General features: G+C 35.0%; 1 protein-coding gene across 2 annotated transcripts in view; it reads right to left on the bottom strand.

The window, feature by feature from the left end:
• LOC144844447 (histone-lysine N-methyltransferase SETDB1-like) overlaps positions 1-22,775 on the bottom strand; it is a 258,872-nt gene that overhangs the window by 211,200 nt on the left and 24,897 nt on the right. For both annotated transcript variants that reach the window (XM_078701370.1, XM_078701379.1), the window contains exons 3-4: positions 15,511-15,556; positions 10,190-10,292 (exon numbers count right to left, since the gene is read on the bottom strand). In XM_078701370.1, the coding sequence (XP_078557496.1) occupies positions 10,190-10,292; positions 15,511-15,556 (149 nt within the window). The remainder of the gene's footprint in view (positions 1-10,189; positions 10,293-15,510; positions 15,557-22,775) is intronic.

Genomic DNA, 22,775 nt, shown 5'->3' with positions numbered 1-22,775 from the left:
ATGACCACCTCTTTTAAAGGACCACCACCTCTCTCTTTACGTATCAATCAATCAATCTCTCCACCTCTCGTAAGCAACCACCTCCTCAAAACCACAACACATCATAAGCAACCACCTCTCTTAAGGGTCCGCTTCTCATAATTGACAACATCCCGTAACGACCACCTCTCGTAAGTGACCACCTCTATTGAACGACCACCTCTCTGTGCTTGTTAAGAGAAGTCGTTTTTAAAAGCAGTCCCTTACAAGAGTTGGTTGTCACTTAAGAGAGGTGGTCATTCAATAGAGGTGGTCGCTAACGAGGGTGGTTGCTTACGATGTATGGTCGCTTACAAGATGGCCGCATTTTGAATGTCAGTCGTTTACGAGATAGCTAAGTAAAGAGATGCATTTAGACATACAGGACTCGAATTTGGGGATTTTAGGGGCAAGGCCATTTGGCCTCCGGTTTTCGTTGATTTGAGGGGCACCAAGGCCAAATGGGAGGGCACCAAGGCCATTTGTTTTAAATCGAAGGGGCACCAAGGCCAAAATTAAAAAATATTTTAATAACTAGGCCAAAATTTTAAAATAGCTTGTTTCCGGTTGAGCCCGGGTGGAATTTTTTTGTTTTTTTGAAAAAAATTCCACCCGGGCTCAACCGGAAACAAGCAAAATTCATTCATTAGATTGCGTAGTAGTAGTAGTACTAGTAGGAGAGGACTGTCTACATCTTTTTGTATTTCATATAAATATTATGTGTATTTACGATCCATATAAATAACAATTATTAAGGTACGATGTTTAGCGTTTACAGTTTACCGTCCTGTGTTGAATGTTTCGTTTAGTTTCAAACAATGTGATCAAAAAAGGCATGTGAAGCCAACCAAGGCCCAACAGGTAAAGACCCTAACAACAGCAAGCACTTAGCAGCACCATGGATCTATAGTTCCATGGCAGCACTAAAGGCGCAGCGGACGGAGAAAACATGATACAAAAACAATTTGTTTGTAGGCCTTAACTACAACTATTCGTACACAGAGTGTTAACCACGGTAAAAATCAAGCCAATGACATTATGTAGTTGAATATAAATTATAGTTATTTTCCGAGTTTCGATTTCTGAAGCTTTTTTGTTAGTATAATCCATATTTATAAGAATTCAAAACACGGACGGACGCCGACCCCTCTCTCTGCGGGTTTAACTTTGGTACTAAAAGTTGACACCCCTAATTTTACACGTATAATGGACTACACCATGCAGGAACGCACATGGTATTTTCTTATCAGAGGGTGCGTGTACGTCAAAAGGAATTGTTTTCCCAACGATCCGATCCTTCGTCCGTACACACATACGACGTCATGTGAAATTTCTTATCAGAGAGTGCTTGTGCGTCAAATGGAATTGTTTTCCCAATGCAATGAATTGCGTGTGTTCGATCCGATCGGATCGGCGGCGGGAGGATAGGCTGGCAAGGTTAGGAGTGCGTGTAATTTTTTTTTAAAGAAGGCGGCTAGCTCGATTATTGAGGCGGGGTGGTGCGACTTTAATACTTTCAGTGACATCCGATCGAGGAAGGTTTTTAGCTTGATTATTAAAAGTGTACACCCCTGTATTTTAATGTACTATCTATACCATGATTTACCACGCATGGTGGCCAGGACGATTGTTTTGGTTACACAAATATGTTCGATGTTGTTTTGTCTACTGTGTATTAAAATGCGTTTAGGGAAATCCCCTTGCAGCGAAGACAGGCGATAATTTTGCATCTTGTCCGAGTCGTGTAAACAAATCTTCTTGACATTATTTTCTATCTACTTCAGTGGTTTTTATTGTGGTAAAACTCGGGAAGGGAACTCACGGCCAACGCAAAAAAAAGGGCAGGCCAGTAGTGGCCATGGGTGCTATTCATTTTCGAGGGCATTGAGGCCAACTTGGAGGGCACCGACGGCACTGGCTGCGGTAAGAATCGAGGCCTGGACATAGGTTTGTAAAATATATAATATTTTTTACATTAGCTGGGGATAGTAACTGTACATCAGCTGGGAGAAAATTTTTTTTACTACATTAGCTGTTAACCGTTCTACATTAGCTGGTGTATAAGATTTTTGAGCGCATTGTGCATGATGGTTTGTCATCACAGTCCTAGGCAGCATGGATTTGTCTCGGGAAGATCATGTCAAACCAACCTCGCACTGCTTCTTGCTACATCATACGATGCAATTAACAGCAAGAAGCAGTGCGATGTGATTTACACCGATTTCTCTAAGGCTTTTGATTTTGTTTCTCATGATTTGCTTATTTTTAAACTTTCAAAATTTGGTTTATCCGGTTCACTTTTAAGATGGTTTAAAAGCTATTTAGCTAATAGACAACAGCGTGTTGTCATTGGGGGAGAGACATCTGATTGGCTCCCTGTGTTATCGGGCGTTCCACAGGGCTCGATCCTGGGCCTGCTTCTATATATAAATTTACGTAAGGGAAAAATTCGGTAAATCGCGCTTTATTTTTTTAGAATGTTTACTCGATGGTATATAAAGTTGGTTAGAATCTCGGTACTGATTTTAACCACCTGATGTAACCCTGTTTACTAATTAAATTTAGTTAGATAATTAGTTATTGACAATTAAAACAAATTTAGGTTCAACGATTTGCCCCAAATAGGGGTGTTTTCCGATCGTGGTATACACTGTCTAATGGATGTCCTCATGAAAAATACCTGCACACAATAATACGAGGATGCTTCGCATTTTCCTATCTCCTCCTACGATAATTGTTTTTAATAGCTGAAAACCGGTTGAACAGCTCGAGTACAGTATCATAATGTTGAAGACAGGCTGATTATATTACTATTTTGATAGATTTAATATACGTTAAATACAAATGTATTGATTTGCGATGAATGGAACATTCCAATCTCTCAGACTCCCAGTTTGTAGGTAAATTTATGAGCCCTTGGTTTAACACAAGTAGGTAAATTTATGGGCCCTTGGAGAATAAAACTTATATAGTATTGCAATACTTTGACAATATTGTAAATAATACTGTACGTATTAACCATTTTTGCCATTTTAATCAAAATTGTCTTACTGTGAATGTGGTTACTGTTAGATATATAAACAAAATATAAAAAGAACATTTATTACTGTGACTGTGGGTAGATAACTGACAGTTGCTTCTCAACGTTTTTGTATTAATTAATAATTATAAAAAATATAAACGTCGTAGTGGTGTATCGTTACATGTACTTTACTATTTCAATCGACTATAACAGGGACAGTTTTAAAAGAGTATTATAAATTGTAAATGTTTTACTGTGTTTAGTGGTATATTATTGATAGGCCTATAAAACATTTAAAACAATATTTCGTTACTGAGTGGATAGAGAATATTATTTAAAAATTGTTCTTCCTATCCTCTTCCACATCCCTCAACTCTAATGTTATATACAAAACACAAATTGGGTTTGTTTAAATGAGTTCAAATAAAAAAATTGGACTCATTTTTAAGACAAGGCCTAATTCCCAGGGTGCTAAATTTACATAAATCATCGTGTCTATTTATTCGTTTCTGTAAACGACAATGTACTATAATCCTGCGGTACGTACATTTTTTACTCTGAAATTACTGTGTGTTCGAGAACCATCTGTGGACCTAGTTTATTTAATTTAATCTTCCTTTAAAATTTAATCATTCAGAGTCTCTGTTGTTTGCTGACAATCTGAAATTGTTTAAAGTGATTACCACTCCACAAGATGCTTATTCACTTCAGAAGGATCTGAATGGTCTCGTGGAATGGACGGAGAAGTGGGGGCTAAAACTTAATGCTAATAAATGCAAATATTTATCTATAACACTTAAAAAAGGCCTGTGCAATTCAATTTGAATGGACATGATCTTGAGATATTAGGTATTTTTATTGATAGTAAATTAAATTTTTGTTCACATATTAATCATGTGTTGTCAAAAGCTAATGATGGGCTTGATATGGAGAAATTGAAAGTTTATGAATGACGGCAGGGCACTTTATCTTTATAAAAATCTATTATACGTCCTCACCTTGAATATTGTACCGTAATTTTCAATTCAATTTCTCCATGTCGACGCTGTTCAATGGAAGTTTTGCTTTTTCCACGATATCTGATATGGTTTATTTATATAATATTTTAAATTCTAAATATGACTGTTCATTAATTTCACTATTTAGTCGTACACGTAATAGACATTTATTGCATATTCCTTTTACCGTGTCGACTGTACCAGGAGGGAAATTTTTCATAGACTACCATATACATTTAATAATCTAAATTGCAATCATATTGATATTCTTAATGATAGGCTTGATTAATTTAAGAGGAAGATTATGTGTTCACTTCTTGAACAGCCTGCATAACCTGTTTGATCAATATACATTTTAAATTGAAATTGTTTATGGCATGCTGATCTATGTTTTTATATATATATATATAAATCCAAAGGCAAATTACTGAAAAAATGACAATGCTGTGGGTATCAGTGGCTGGATCTCAATGGAGATACAAAAAAAAAAGCGAAAAGCTAAATCAAAACGATAAAGTAAAACAGCCAGAAAAGTTAGCAGAGCTTTCAGGCAACACTAGCCCTTCATCAGTGCAAGTGAAGGAATTTGGATAACGTCATAGTATAAGAACTGGCAAGTGCTGCCTGGGTGGACAGGAATAAAAGAAATACAACAAAAGGAGACAGGGTGGAGTCTGAATAAGAGTAGAAAACAAAAGAAGGTAGCTTGGTAGAGATATAAAAATTTCGGAATGAAACTAAAAAACAGCTTAAATGGTGATTAATATTGAAACTTAAATTTTGGTAGTCAATGGAATAATTTTACTGATCTGGGAGTATGTTCCTAATGTTAAGTCCAAAAGGTTTTGTGGGTTTAAGTAATTCCCAGTGGTTTTCTTTGTCTTTGCGAGTTTTGTCACTCCATTTGACATCGTGGTCTATTGCAATAACTGTGAAATTTGCAATCGAGTGACCAGCTGAATTAAAATGTTCGGCTACAGGTTGATCAAGCTTTAATGTTTTAAAAACACAGATATAAATATATATATTCGACCAGAGTGCCATTGGTCACAACCTATCACCCTAGGTTGCCTCCATTACGGGCTATTATTGAGAAACATACTGTATGTCCATTCTACAGTCCACAGAACGTCTCAGGACTGTTTTTCCGGAACCACCCATTATTGCATTTCGTAGACCTCCCAACCTTCGTGATATATTAGTCAGATCCAAATTTAAGAGTGAAAGTAACTCTCATGACAGCCAAAATTTGGGCAGTCACCTTTGCGGCAAAACTTGTTCATTGGTTGATTCTACTGACAAATTTAAGAGTAACCAAACTGCCGCATTTTTCGGATAAGACAATCAATTAATTGTCTAACCAAAAACGTCATTTATCTCATATATACTGTAATATTTGTGGCAAACACTCTCCGTATGAGAATGACACAACACAGATCAGCTATCAAAACATTAAAGCTTGATCAACCTGTAGCCGAAAATTTTAATTCAGCTGGTCACTCGAAAAAAAAGAAAGGGTAAAGCTAAATCAAAACGATAAAGTTTTAGAATATATATATATATATATAAACACATCAGGCAAAGAACATTAATTCTAAACCACCCTGTGATATACTGAAATTTAATTAATTAATTTGAAACGATAAAGATGAGGAAATCTGTGAGAATGAGAAAAAGTCGCCCCAACCGAGACTCGAACTCGGACCGCCTGCTTGATATGCAGATGTCCTAACCATTAGACCACTGGGGCTTTCATGGTATTGTTCGAACTCGATTGGATAGCGACTCTTTAACATTCTCGGCGTGGTACGGCGGAACAGCACTAGTCCTCAGTTGTACGCACGCGCACCAGAGATCAAATTGATACGCCCTCATCTTACAGTATTTTTATTCACGAGGCGGGATCTCCGAAGAGATACTTGTATATATATAAACAAATCAGGCAAAGAACATTAATTCTAAACCGCCCGGTGATATACTGAAATTTAATTAATTAATTTGAAACGATAAAGATGAGGAAATCTGTGAGAATGAGAAAAAGTCGCCCCAACCGAGACTCGAACTCGGACCGCCTGCTTGATATGCAGATGTCCTAACCATATAGACCACTGGGGCTTTCATGGTATTGTTCGAACTCGATTGGATAGCGACTCTTTAACATTCTCGGCATGGTACGGCGGAACAGCACTAGTCCTCAGTTGTACGCACGCGCACCAGAGATCAAATTGATACGCCCTCATCTTTCAGTATTTTTATTCACGAGGTGGGATCTCCGAAGATATACTTTTATATATATAAACAAATCAGGCAAAGAACATTAATTCTAAACCGCCCGGTGATATACTGAAATTTAATTAATTAATTTGAAACGATAAAGATGAGGAAATCTGTGAGAATGAGAAAAAGTCGCCCCAACCGAGACTATATATAAATCCAAAGGCAAATTACTGAAAAAAATGACAATGCTGTGGGTATCAGTGGCTGGATCTCAATGGAGATACAAATAAAAAAGCGAAAAGCTAAATCAAAACAATCAAGTAAACAGCTAGAAAAGTTAGCAGAGCTTTCGGGCAACACTAGCCCTTCATCAGTGCAAGTGAGGGAATTTGGATAAAGTCATAGCATATGAGTTGGCAAGTGCTGCCTGGGTGGACAGGAATAAAAGAAATATAACAATAGAAACAGCGTGTTGAATAGTGGGTGGAGACTGAATAAGAGTAGAAAACAAAGATTTTGGACTGGAACTAAAAAAAGCTAAAATGGTGGTTAATATTGAAACTTAAATTTTGGTAGTCAATGGAATAATTTTACCGATCTGGGAGTATGTTCCTAATGTTAAGTCCAAAAGGTTTTGTGGTTTTAAGTAGTAATTCCCAGTGGTTTTCTTTGTCTTTGCGAGTTTTGTCGCTCCATTTGACGTCGTGGTCTATTGCAATAACTCTGAAATTTGCAATCGAGTGACCAGCTGAATTAAAATGTTCGGCTACAGGTTGATCAAGCTTTAATGTTTTGATAGCTGATCTGTGTTGTGTCATTCTCATACAGAGAGTGTTTTTTGTTTCTCCGACGTACTGTTTGCCACAAATATTACAGTATATGAGATAAATGACGTTTTTGGTTAGACAATTAATTGATTGTCTTATCCGAAAAATGCGGCCAGTTTGGTTACTCTGAAATTTTTCAGTAGAATCAACCAATGACCAAGTTTTGCAAGATTTGCTGCAAAGGTGACTGCCCAAATTTTGGCTGTCATGAGAGTTAATTTCACTCTTAAATTTGGATCTGACTAATATATCACGAAGGTTGGGAGGTCTACGAAATGCAATAATGGGTGGTTCCGGAAAAACAGTCCTGAGACGTTCTGTGGACTGTAGAATGGGCATATGTTTCTCAATAATAGCCCGTAATGGAGGCAACCTAGGGTGGTAGGTTGTGACCAATGGCACTCGGGTCGATTTTTTTGGCTGACGTGGTTTGTACGTCAGTGTTTGACATCGAGGAATATCTTTTGTTTCTTTATAGCAGTTTCGATGTATTCCTTCTTGTAATTTCTATTCACTATAGTGTCCAAAAAATCAACGCTACCAGTGGATTTGGTAGCTGTAAATTTGATAGTTGGGTGGGCTGCATTAATATTGAGAAGAAAAGATTCCAAATTATCTTCACCATGGGTCCAGATCATGAAGATGTCGTCAATGTATCTAAACCAAACAAGTGGTTTGTTTGGTTGGAGGGACAGAAAATTGGCCTCAAATTGTCCCATAAATAAATTTGCAAAAGATGGCGCCATTTTTGTGCCCATCGCTGTGCCATGAATTTGAAGGTAATGGTCATTTCCAAAAATAAAATTGTTGTTGGTTAAAATCAACATGACCAGTTCTCGTAAATGAGCTTTAGTAGGCGTTTTGCCTGGAATTTGTATGTAATTTAAAATACATGCGTCGGCTCCTTCTTCGTGAGGGATATTAGTATACAATGATGAAACATCTAATGTAGCCAGAACAGAATTATTAGGTAAATTTTGAATTTGGTTAATTTTGCGGATAAAGTCCGTGGAGTCCTGAATGTATGAAGGGAGATCAGTCACATATGGTCTAAGTAAATCATCCACATATTCAGAAATTTTCTCTGTAGCAGTGCCATTGCCCGAAATAATGGGTCTACCAGGATTGCCTGCTTTGTGGATTTTAGGTAGGAAATAAAATCTGCCTGGAACTGGATTGACCTGTGCCAAATGAGGTCCAATCTTAGGATCGATGGAGTGTTTTTTTACCATCACAGAAACAGATTTGGCCACCTTATCCGCAATTTCCGGGGTGGGATCCGTTGTAAGTTTACGATAATGAAGAATTGCTTGGCAATGAATGGTAGAACATTCCAAGTTCAATTTCGTCGGCTTTCGGTTAAGTTTTTAGATAACACATGAAGATATCAAAGAGATTTGTGCATTAATTTTTCTTCTTTTAATCTGAGGTCCTTCGTAACGATCACCTGCATTTTGTACGCTGTGCATTGCCATCTAGTGATTGAATTGAAGACGAAACTAGCATTGGCTAGCCTACTATTATAATATTAGATAGAATGCCGCCTCTGTCTGCGGCAGGCCTATGCTTACGATCAGTCGATTACATATATATTTTTAATTTAAAATATCTACAATGCAACAACAAAATGCATAGGCCTAGTGAATTCTAAATAAAATTGTAAGTATGTACTACAGATTGGCTCACATAATTTATTTAGCTAGCCGACTGATTTCCAGTTTCGTTCAGAGAACAACCCAACAGAATTTCAAATAGTGTGACATCCCAATAAACTCAAGCCTGGCTTGAAATCTCAATCGCGGTGAGTCGTGCCAGGCTTGAGGCTGTAGTGTGACCGTAGTCATAGTATTGCAATACTGTAGTTAGTTATAAGTAGTGTATATCAAATTTTGACAATACTGTAAATTCATAATTAACCATTTTTGGTCGCCATTTGAAGCGCAAATTTCTTACTGTGAGTGTGGGTAATGTTAGATGTATAAACACATATACAAAGATCTCAACACATATACAAATAAACTTTATTACCGACAGTTGCTTTTCAACGTTTGTATTAATTATTAATTACAAAAAGATATAAACGTCGTACTGGTGTATGTACTTTACTATTTCAATCGACAGTGACAGTTTCAAGAAGTATTAAATCGCAAATGTTTTATTAGTGGTATATTATTTATAAAACATGAAAACAAATATTTCAATACTGAGTGGATAAACAAATATATTTAAAAAGTATCCCTCTTTGCACCCATCCTCTTCCTTCATCTCTCAACCCTAATGTTACATACAAAAACACAAATTGGGTTTGTCTCATTTTGTGACAAGTTTTTCTTTTGGAAATATTCCTAGGGTGCTAATTTTGATAACATACGAATCACCAAGCCTATTTTTCTTTCCTGTAAACAACATGTATTATAGTCCTGCGGCATACATACATTTGAAATTGCCATTTTTTTAACGCTGAAATTACTATGTGTATTCGAGAACCATTTGTGGGCACAACCCTGTTTTAAAAATTGAGATAATTGAGATCTTTTAAACTTTAATTGTTAATATGTTGCTCAAGACATTTTTCTTCTGAATTGCTTTTGTTAAACACGCAAATGGCCTAATTCATGCTCTAAATTGATCAAAACGTAATTTTCAATTATTTAAATTTTTAATGAGATATTTCACGCGCATGACCCTGTGTACGCATGCGTTTTTATTTGCTAATATTTTTACCTTTGACCTGAAGTTTATGTATAGTGAATTTGATTGATATGTGATGACGAGTTATGGAGATATGATTGATATTGTGATTTCACAAAATGGCGTATAAATGAGTGATCATGCTGAAAAGCTTAATAGGATTAAGTTAAATTATTTGAAAGATATTGTGAAATTTTGGTGATAATTAACATTTAACTTTTTGAGATAATAAATAATTACACAAAACTTGTAGAGAGAAATAAATAAAAACAAAGATTTCATAGGTGATCCTTTTATTCCAAATGATCACCTAATAATAATAAAGATTTTATATAGTAACAATAGTTGATCATTTTATTCTAAATGACTAAATAATCACCTAATTAAGGTCATAGAAAAGTGCCAATTTGACATACCTGTGAAAGTTGGTTTGTTAATAATTCCAGTATTGTAGCATCGTACCAAAGATCATCTTTTTTCCTCTTAGCCAATACTTTCATGTCTTTCACAAGCTCCGGACTGAGAAATACGATTTGCAACAAAATAGAAAAAGTTATACATAATCTTTAATTATTAGGTGCCTAAATTAGAAAAGAAGAAAACATTCATATTTTTGTCACCGATCAAATGTGTTCAATCAACCATTCTAATTACTGCATTTTTTGGATTTCATGTTTTTTATCTAATCAATGATAAAAACTATATTTTCTATAAGAAATTCTTATGGAATACGTTTTTCCAACTGGATATTGATGAAGATACGTATAACAAATAAAAATATGAAAAAAAATTGAATTATTTTTATTGTTTTATAAAAATTATGCACAAATCAAAGTTTTGGGGCAAAATTGTGAAAATAATGACAGTTTCACAAATTCACTATAGTACAAAAACTAACTATTGTTTCAGAATTTTTTTTTTGCGTGTTGTGATAAACACGATGTTGCCCTATTGGGGCTGGTAAATTTTTGTTACTTTCAAAATGGCAACCATTACGCTACTCAAAACAACTTTCCAAGATAGAAATACTATTATATATACTATACTATATATAATTAATTAATTAATTAACTATAGAGGTCGCATTATTTTCAAGACGATAATACAACTATAGAGGGCATAAAATAATGTATTACGCCACCTAGATCTTTAAACTAATGAGTGGGCTTATACCAGAGTTCCTCATTTTACATGAAAATTATTTAAAAGTCAGGGGTGGGATTATAACCAAGTATGGGCTTATACCCACATCACCATGGTAATTACGAAGGCTGGAGTTTATAAATTCGGACTAGGCATACACACTCAAAATCACAACTGGGAGAAATCTCAAGCCAGCAGCAACCTCAACCTTGATATGTATGACATTTACTATTACTTTAATTGGAATTTCAGTATGCCCCACCAGTGTTGCACAGTCACGTACGATTACATTTTGATCAACAAATGACCTGGCATTTTACATAACCTTTCTATAAAGTTATGACCTTCAAACAAGTTATTTTATTTTCCTTTAAACATTATTATTCAAAATATCTAAAAATACAATACAAATAAAACACAATATAGCAATTATTTATATTAACTTTCACTCAAATTTCACTCAAATTTTAAGCCAAAAATCATGTATTTTTCAAACATCTATAAAAAAAAATCAGAAGTTTTTTGAAAGTTCAGATATTCTCGTACATATTCATGAGGGATTGATCTTGTTATGTATTTTTAAAGCACAGTAATGGAAGGGGCGACGAGAGGAAGGTGGAGAAAATTTCCCCCTAAAATACGATTGTTTTGAATATGCTAGTGATCAACAAAACACACTAAAGCTGTTTAAATGCTATTTAAGGTTTATATCGAGTTGAGGATGGCTACCATGTTATTTTGGGGAAACACGTACGTAGGCCTAGTCTGGGCGAGGCCTCTCTTTGTCCAATTTAAAAGTTTTCGTTATTGAATATATATCTGGATTCTTCACTAGCTTCAGAAATTATAAAGAACTAATGTTTCGCAATAATAATAATGTTAATATTAGTATTTTTATTATATTGTTATTCATTAATTATACAATAATACAATTTTAGCTCCTTTATAATCATTACAGTGATCTTTAACACTCCTACGTATAGGAAAATCAAGAAAGATCCAACTCAATCCCTTGAGAGGAAGATCGCAGCCAAGCTTCTTCAACTAAATCGTTCTGAAGCTCTACCCAAGTCTACCTACCACCAACTTCGACCATCAGCAACAACTTGTCCCAGACTCTTTGGGCAACCTAAGATACATAAGCAGGACATACCACTACGTCCTATTGTCTCTTCCAGAGGCTCACCAATCTGGCAAAATACATCTAGCAAGGATACTACATTCACTGGTAGGACTAACAGGTCATCATGTGAAGAATTCTCAGCATTTCGTGGAAATCATTAAGGACGTTTACCTGGGACCAAGGTAAACATCAAGTCTTTATTTACCAATGTTCCAGTTAGGGAAGCCTGCACTATAGTCAAACATCGACTGCAGGCTGACCATAAACTCCAACAGCGGACAACACTTTCTGCAGAAGAAATCCATGAGTTACTTCTACTATGACTAAAATCTACCAACTTCAAGTGGCGTGATCAATACTTTGAACAAACTGAAGGCACGGCCATGGGATCTCCTTTATCTCCAGTCAACGCCAACATCTTTCTGGAAGAGTTCGAACAGCTAGCACTCTACTCCGCCAACAAGCGACCAAAACTTTGGCTTCAATATGTAGATTTATCATCACCATTTATCATCTGGCAACACAACAAGGTGGACTTAGATAGTTTTCTAATACACCTTAACTCTCAACATCAAAATATTGCATTCACCATGGAAGAGAAAAACGACCACAGTTTACCATTTACTTTGTCACAAAGGAACCTGAGGGCACTCTGTCCCACAAAGTTTATCGATTGGTAACTACTGGGTGTATTGGAATATTTTTCGTACCAAACTACTCAGAAGACCCATATTTCTATTCACTCTAATGGGAAACTTTTGCCAAAAATGGACGGAAACCCCTTTTCTGACCACTGGTCATTAAATTGGCCATATGATTATCTCGGCAACCACTGGTCAGAAAGTGATAATTATGGTCTCAAATTACTCGCAACGTATATGTTTATATTTGTTCTAATGTAATAAAAATCATAAAACTGTCAATAAACCCTTAATTTTATCCTTTGACATATAACCGGCACAAATATTTTTGGCTTGGAGCACACTTTTCATATCTCAGAAATTGTTGGGCGGATATGGTCATAGTTGGTGTCAAAATACTCAGAAGATACATATTTCTATTCACTTTAATAATGGACAACTTTTGACCGTGAAACTTTATTTTTGACCATTGGTCAAGAAAATAGCCATATCAATATCTCAGCAATCACTAGTCAGAAAGTTATAATTTTAGTCTCAATCAACTCGCAATATATATAATTATATTTGTTCTAATACAACAGAAATACACAAAATGTTTAAAAACACCTTATTTTGACATTTAACCTATAGCTGGTACAAACATTTTTGCGTGGAGCACACTTACATTTTTAATAACTAGCGAATTGTCTTGCTTAATAATAATATTAAAATATCAGTGACTGTTGTGTAAGTACTGTATGGTATACTATGAATATTTTGTATCGGAAGTCTTAAGTAGATAATTCTATTAATTTTAATGAATAACATCACAGTTAAATCTCTCATCACCAAGATCATTATTAATATTTAGTATTATAATTACAATCTATACAGTATACTGTGAGTGTTACATATTTTAAAACCATTGTTGAACAATAACAACAAATCAAAGTAACCGTAGTATGACTATATATTATGTTGGAATCACTAACTTATTATAATTCACAACTAATTAAGAAGCTTACCATGTTTGTCATTTAAATATAGCCCGCCGCGTCGATTTTGCGCAAAATCGTGAAGAAACGATGGCGCGTAGCGCGAACCGTTGGTCGTATGGCGCTCAAATTAAACATTTTGGGTTTTTTAGCTAAAAATAACCCAAAAACCAAATTTGAGAAAATTTGAAGAAAGTAGGGTTTAACCCATTGGGTGATTTGACATGGAATGACCCCATACCAAAATATTTTGAAAAAATTAAGTAGGTCAAGAGTTATAACGTTCGTAAAAGCCAGTTATTTATTCGGCGTAGAGGGCGCAGACGCAAAAAAGGTAAAGTAAAATGGTAAAGTAGGTCAAGGGTGATCGATTCATACCAAAATATTTTGACAAAATTAAGTAGGTCAAGTGTTATAACGTTCGTAAAGCCAGTTACTTATTCGCCGTAAAGGGCATCGATGCAAAAAAGTTCGCAGAACTTGGGTGGCAAATAGTAAAAAGCCAGTTATTTATTCGGCGTAGAGGGCGCAGACGCAAAAAAGGTAAAGTAAAATGGTAAAGTAGGTCAAGTGTGATCGATCCATACCAAAATATTTTGAAAAAATTAAGTAGGTCACGTGTTATAACGTTCGTAAAGCCAGTTACTTACAATATTACGTATTAAATTCTGTTTTTTTAAATATTTATGACTGTCCATTTAATTGAATTTGAATAAGGAACTAGGAACTAGTAACCAACTTCACAGACATGGGGTCGCATGGACACGTGTGCTCTATGTCGAGCGATATTTTTGATGTCGAGATCATAGTTGTTAATCATCGCAGTAGTTTTATGGCTGGCGTCCAATAGTTGCATCTGTGTTGTTGTTGCATCGGTATTTGAGTAAAACCAATTCCATAAGTATTATTTTAAATGTATTGAATTATATAGTATTAAAATATGTATAATTAATATTTTGGCATTTTAAAAGTGTAATTCATGTTTTGTGGTGGACTATACACGAAAATATCAATAGTTACAAATAGGACACCATGAGGCATTACGGTGTCCAACTGTTACATCGGTAGGCCTAGGCCTATCCAAGTCCTATTTTAGTTTTAAAAGCCTACAATATATATTATTTATTTTAAAAAATGATATAGAATAATAAGCTTCCCTTCTTGTAATTCAAATTGAAATTATAATTAAATAAAACATTATTGAAATGATCATACCTACATATATATTCTGAACCAGACTGTGCTACGATTAGTAGTTTTAAAGATATGGTAACTCTGTAATTTCCCCCCTAATTTGCATATTTAAGCTAACTTGCATACCTTCGGGACTAGTGACAAAGATGTGATGCTCAAAAAATAATCACCTTATAATATGAACAATTAAAAGAAAAAAATCTCTGTTTGCAATTCCTTTCACTCAAAATGATAGATTGCCTATTCTACAAGTTTAGTTAATATGAAATTTTTTTTATTTACCGATATAATTCTGTAAAACAACCTTTCCTATAAATAAAAATCTTCTGGCCCATTTTGTGAAGCTACACTACTACTTTCATCCTCAGTGCTAAACAAATTATGCAGTAGCACACTAAGCAATGGTGTAAACATTCTAGAAAATTTGCTAGCATGAAGTTTGAGCTTTGATAATTACTTTGCACAAGCGTATTTCATGAAATAAAATTTAGATTTTAACTTTTAGACCTACAGTAACTGCATTTACTCTCTGCACACAAATATGTGAAAAATTTGCACAAACAATTTCAATAGGCTACAGACAGCGGATACCCAAAAAAATAGACTTTACAATCACAATGAATAACCAAAAATTAACTTAAATAATCAATCTAAAAACTTACATTTCTTCCATAATTTGTAGGTTTTCTTTTTTTTCTTCATTAATATCTGGAAAAAGGAAAAGAAACTTTATTTTACTCATGACTGTGTATGAAATGGTTAAAAATTTACAATGTTGGTGTCTGTTTAGTGTATTAAATTCTACTGTACATAGTAATGTAATAAGTAGAACTGCGGTTAATGGTATTCAATATATTACAATTTGTTAATGAGCAACAGTAAACAACATTGTACTAATCACCAAGGTTAATGATGACTTTTAATTGATTGCTCAAGGCAATCTATTAAGTGGCTTGTTTAACAAGGGTTAAAGTGAAGTGGCAGTGGCTCGTGTTCTTCCCACACCTCCATGTCCGCAATAGTTTTCTGGAAACCAAAGCCCTCTATAGGCCGTACATCCTGTTAAACTTTAGGCCTACTGTGTTTCAACGTACGTAACAGCAAAAGGGTACAAATTATGTTCACGATCTAGTTTGAATTTTTTTTACGATTAACCCTCTGTACCGGACGTGGGATACCTCAAATAAAGTTTTACGAGCGATGTCAACATAACATGAGCGATGTGTAAACTCAACACGAGCGATGTCAACATAACACGAGCGATATCAACATAACACGAGCGATGTCAACATAACATAAGCTATGTGTAAACTCAACATGAGCGATGTCTATATAACACGAGCAATGTCAACATAACACGAGCGATGTCAACATAACATGAGCTATGTGTAAACTCAACATGAGCGATGTCTACATAACATGAGCGAGGTCAACTTGACATAGTTATGTCCGTCTTGGCTTGCCATATAGGCAGAGACCTGTGATGCGGATACCCTGTTATGTCAAGCAAACAACTATGCTCCGTGTACAGCTAGCTGCAGAAACACGATGTTCAGTTGATTTTAAAGCCAAAAACGATCAACAAACAAACACAAATAGGCCAACACCCGCTGCCATTTTTAAGCTTTCTATTTTTACCAAACCATTTATACCCATTAACATAAACTGTCATATTGTTTATTTATGTTTCAGCGACACCAAAGATTTCTATATTATTGTTATTCAAAAAGGATGAAACTTCATATATTTTAGGTCTGAGATGATTCACATTATTAAAGGCAATTTTAAGAGTTGACGCCGTTTACTTTTTTTACATCCTCTTCTGTGTCAATAGTTCTTTTTGGAAAATATAATCTATTGTTCTCATGATGTTGATTACGTTTTGCAAAGTCGCAATACCATTCGCTGTTACGCTGTTGAGTGCAGTTGCTTTATGTTCTGTCTTATGGCAAGTGAAACATTTTATTGCGTGATTGTGTGAACATTCCCTTGTAGCGTGGTGACACACTTCTGACAATGAGAAACATAGTTTTGTGATAGCCGTTTTCCTTCTGTTGTTTTCATGTTGTGTCTTCTATATTGTCTTTCCGCATCCATTGTGCTGCCTTAGTGTTCACGTCCTTTACCCTTGTTTTAATGATGTCATGTACCATATTGATGTTGTGAATTAGGTAGATCAAGTTTCAGCTCTTCTATCACGCGTGTTTAAAATCGGCAATTCCTTGGTTGCACTTTTTCTTCGGATACACAGTTATTTGTACCCACATGAATTATAATTTTTTCATAGTGGTTCGATTCGACTTGCTGATATCACTCAATTTATTATTTATATCACAACCTTTTGCACGTTTATACAGATGACTCTGGTTGTTTTAAGCCCTCCTTCATTTATATCCTTTACAATTGAGTCGCTGATTATTAGTGTCGATTTTTCATTACGTTTGTTTTCAGGTCTTTCTGTTTCTGAATGGAAATGTTTTGACGAAGAAGGTGGACTGGGCTCGCACTGGCCGATCGCCAAGTCGCCGTTGGGCGAAAACGTTTCCAGATTGGCGAAAAATAAAACGGCTACTTTAGCCATTTTGGCGATGACATATGATAAAATAGATAATCAAATAATCATTTTGGCGAAAGCATAAAGTCCAACTAAAAGGTACATTTGTCAATCTCCAAGCATTTATTTTGTTCGTTATCATGTTGTTTACTTCAAGCTCCATTTTTCGTCAACTTGTTTCGTTGTACCAGGCGTCTCTTTGTTATTTCAATATGATGGAGATAGCAGAGGTAGACTGCACAGAGAGACATACGTTACACGACACATGGATGATGAAGTCTAACCTGCTTTTCAGTAAATTAAAACAATATGGTATGCATGGTAATGCCTTAAATTGGTTTATATCATACTTATCAGGAAGATCACAAGTTGTAATATCAAATCATCTTTATCATTTTCTAAACCTATTACTGTTGGTATACCACAAGGGTCAATTGTTCTTTACCAGATATGATAAATAATAAATGTATCATGTATGCAGATGATACAACCATATTATGTTCCCCATCTGATCCAGTTCTTCTACAGAACATGATTAATCAAAATGTTAGTAAGTTCACTACCTGGTATGATAACAATTTACTAACACTCAATATAAAGAAAACAAAATTTATGTTATTTGGAACTAGAATATCACTTAGTAAATTCAATAATATTTCTCTTTCTATTAATGGCAATGATGTCGAAAGAGTTGACAATTTTAAATATCTTGGAGTTACATTTGATTCACTTATGTCATGGAAACAGCATGTTGAACAAGTAGCTTCTAGAGTATCACAACGTATCGTAACGGTATTATTCGTAGATTAAGATATTATATTCCAAATTTTGGACTACTACTACTACTGTACTTGCTAATGCAATAGTATTACCTTGTTTTGATTACTGTAGTAATGTTTGGTCAAATTGTAACTTAGAACTTGTTAATCGTCTTCAAGTACAAAATAGAGTAGCTAGAATCATTCTTTATGCTGATATGTACACCCCTATAACAGAATTGATGTCCTCACTAAAATGGAAGTGTCCATGACAGATGGGAAAATGATTTATTAATTATTCTATTTAAATGCCTACAGGGTTTAGCACCATCTTATTTAACAAATCTATTCAAATTTATGGACACTTTTCACACAAAAAATACAAGAAGTCAATCAACAAAAACTCTAAATGTTCCAGCATGGAACAATATTTATGGAAAGAGAATATTTAATTAACCTTTGGAATAATCTTCCTGTACATATCCGTAAAAATTATGAGACATTTAGCCAAACTGAATTTAAAAATCTTGTTTAACTTCTATTGTACATAGTTTTATAGCTTTTACTTTTATTTTTCTAATTTTTTTATTCAAATCTGGACCTCTTGGGAGACCAGTACTTGTGTATTGAAAGAGCTATTCCAGAATAAAGAAAGATTTGTATTGTATTGTATTGTACCCAAACTATCACGTGTTGTGCGCTGTACAAAAAAACGACGGTCGGCTATTGTCAATGCTACCCGGATTGTCAATTTTTGATAGGGGTGTACTTTTCAGATTAAAAAGAAACATTATAGTATCTTCGATGAATAACGTCTTAATCTTATCGAAATCAAATATTTATGCGTTATGCATTTGAGACTTTAATGTAGTTTCATATTTTACCCTTAATAAACTTTCCTCGTGCGTGAAGTGCGTCAGTAGAGTATACAAGCAACATTCGGGAAATGGTAGAGTCTAACGGGGATTTAGCTAAACACACACTTGCAATTTATTGCAGACTAGCTTAGCAGGGCCGGCCGCCGGCTTCTATGTTGTTGTGTGTATAAATAATCGGGATGGTATAAATTACTCCCAACGCTTCGGCGCAGCCTGAGGGATGGAAAGACGTGATACGTGCTTTGGCCTATATTATCTGTACGTTCAACAACGATACGTACGAGTGTTCGTTTGCTAGGAATTTTCCTCAATACTTTTAGTAATTTACGAACTTGTTCTTGAAGTAATAATATCAAATCCGCAAATATTTTTAATTTTTAAGCTACTATGTATATGTGTGTGTGGTGGAGACACAGCAAGTAAAATGGAATTCCCAGAAAAATGGCTACGCGACGACTGACAACAAAGTTTTAAAATGTTAATAAATAATAGTCAAGTGTTTTTTTATATCGTAAAAACATGCACAAACCAACTAATTTATGTATGGTCATCGTTGCTAGCCTTATTGCAGTTCGCGATCAACCTTTGGTTTTTTCAAAAACATGTGCAGGGTGCTCTCCTCCATGCACTCCAGCAGTGGGGATGATGATCTCCTGACCACTAGCTTAGGCCTAAACTAAACGGCCTAGACAACTTTTAAACTAGAAATAAATAGTGGATCGTTTTTAATAAGCTTTGCTTTATTTATGAAATAATTGTTTTTGGATAGTTTAATATTAAGAATATAATAAATTAATAGGTACGTAAAAGTTTTATTATAATTTATATTACTGATGACGTCATCGTTCGAACGGCGTTCGTAAAATAGAAGGTTCGTAATTGAGAAGTGTGTAAATGAGAAGGTCGACTATAAATAACTCCACATTCCAACAACCTTGCATTACAATTTAATTTTTTTTTATTGCTTTCGACCGATACATTACCATCGATATGATTTGATGGTGCTTTTCATTTTATATATCCATACAATCCCATCGGGAATCCCGACCATAAATCCCGGTGGGATTTTACGCAAATCCCAGCAGGATCCCGCCGGCAATCCTGATCGTTTTCTTTTTAAATTCAAGCAGGATCCTGACATGATTTGTGTAAAATCCCACTGGGAAACCTGACCATAAATCCTGGTGGGATTTTACGCAAATCCCGCCGGAAATCCTGACCGTTTTCATTTTAAATTAAAGCGGGATCGCGATGGGATGCACAGCTGCTTGACATGTGAATGACCTGTTGCTCTTAAAGATGAGATTCAAGAAGGTAGAACGGTAGTTTCTATAATCATAGGTGGTGGCTGTGACTTTAATACACACAAATTTATTTTGGGACACTGGCTTAGACGCTCTATTTATCACTGCTTATGCACCAGGCCAATCTGCTAGAAATCCCATAGAATGGGTATGGGGAACATGCATGTCTAAACTGACATCATTATGGCTACCTGATAAATTGAATGGAAAGGAGCTCTGTTCAGAATTATACATATGTATGGTGTTATGAATAAAAGAATATCTAATCCTATTTGTATTGCTTCTAATTGCTCTTATCCGTCAACTTCTATTTACAGTTATATTAAAGATGTATTGTCCCTTTGTCAAATTCCAAAAAAAAAAAAAAAAAGGATTTCGAAAAAAAGTGGGTCATTTTGAAGTATCATAATAGTTATTAACTTTCACCAAAAATTAGTCGAAAAAAAAATCATTTAACTGAAATACAGACGTTTTTTGGTTCAAAAAATAACTTTGACTTCCAGTCAAAGTTTTCGATCAAAACATATCTCATAATGCAACGCGCTTATTTGGCTACTCTGTATGCATAATCATAAAACTTCCTCGCGATCTGTGTAAAAACACCTTCTCAACCGTAACGAGTTGTAATTAATCCTAATTAGCATCATGCATAATGTATACTCATGGTTTGAAATCTTTGTTTACTTTCGCTCGCGACGATTTTCCAGACGAAATGTAATCAAATTAATTTAGCTGTTAATTACGTAAAATTGTTGCTTTTAGCTCGAATTTTCGACTTAATGTGAATAACTTTAATATTACTTTGATATGGCCAATTTAAATTTTGAATATTTTGACCTTCATTTTTTTGTGTTTCAAGGGACAATACATCTTTAAAATTAAGGGAATGGGTAGTATCTTTCATGATGGCAGACAGCTTTCTAACTCATCTAGATTACAGACATTGCACTTAATGGTTTTTCCAGCGATTTTCATAATGCGCACTATTTTCTTTTTGTTATTGTAAGGTTATTAAACCAAATTATAAATTACTTGTGTAACGATGTTAACATGAAAGATAGAGGGCGTAGTGGTGAGCTATGAGATGGTAACCATTAAACAATACATGAATGTTATGTCTTTATGTTGTATTATTGTAGACGTAAGTCGATACATGGTGTCAGAAGTGATCATATACAGTATATATCAAGGAACTGTATGTTTGTGAAGGATCGAAGTTTGCTGTAGAGAAACAGTTAGAAATTCAACTATAAGGTAGGCCTAGTTGTACCCAGTATACCATGTACAGACTGAAGAGACACGTACATGAGTATGTGTATGCAGTGTTCGTGACGTAACATGAGCTAGCTACGACGAGCGTGTGTGTGATATTGTACTAGATAAATGAAATGGAGGCCACTGCAGAACAAGCGCACGCTGTTCCAGCTCAGATAAATGTTCCATTTAATTTACCAATACCTTTGAAATTAGACATGAAAGGTAATGTGTGTACGAACTGGAAAAAGTTCAAGAATGTGGAACAATTATGAGATAGCAGGTGGACTGAATAAGAAAGGTAGTGAACAGCTACTTTATTAACATGTACTGGATCAGATGCATTAACTTTATAGGATGGTTTGAAATTCGATAATGAGGAGCTGATAAAAATGACATTGATAAAGTTCTGGAACAATTTATGTTAACAATGATATGTTTTGCATTGGACAAACCAATGAGATGTATGAGCATTACTTGTGTAACAAGAGAGACCAAAATTCTGGTGAAACAATAGATGCTTATGTAGATGCATTAAGAACTCTGGCTAAAACATGTCAATATGGAAATCTAGAAGGTGCTCTTTTACGAGACCGAATACTAATTGGTTTGCGACACCAGAATACCAGAAAGAAATTACTTCAAGTTGACACTACAGAAATGCATTGATATCTGTACATCGTGTGAGAAAACAGATGTCCAAATCAAAGATATCACACATGAGGAAGTAGTTTGTTCATGGTAAGAAACAACTGCAGTTTAAGGAACATCGGAAAGCACTAATCCAGAGAAAACGAGCACCCGATGTGGAATGCCAGTATTGTGGTAGGCGTCATGAAAGGAAGAAAGAGAGCTGTCCTGCCTGGGGTCAGAAGTGTAGCAACTGTGGACGGAATAATCATTTTAAAGCAAAATGTTTAAGTGGAGAAAAGAAACAATATAAGCATAAACCAGTCAAGCAAGTTGAATTACAAGATGATAGTGATGAGGAATTTATCCTTACAAAATAGTAAACTCAGTAAGTACATGCTCTAGAATAGACGCTACAATGATAGTACATGAAGGAAGTTAAATCGTTCCAGCTGGATAGTGAGTCCAGTGTGAACATTAAAAAAGTATTATGCACACATCTTTAACGATAATGATTTAAAGGAACTGAGTCCAACAAAAGTGACATGA

Source organism: Antedon bifida, chromosome 1, assembly GCF_963402885.1.
Source record: "Antedon bifida chromosome 1, ecAntBifi1.1, whole genome shotgun sequence".
Lineage (NCBI taxonomy): Eukaryota > Metazoa > Echinodermata > Crinoidea > Comatulida > Antedonidae > Antedon > Antedon bifida.
Note: the sequence above shows the minus strand (reverse complement) of the source record. Positions and strands in the feature narration are given on the sequence as shown.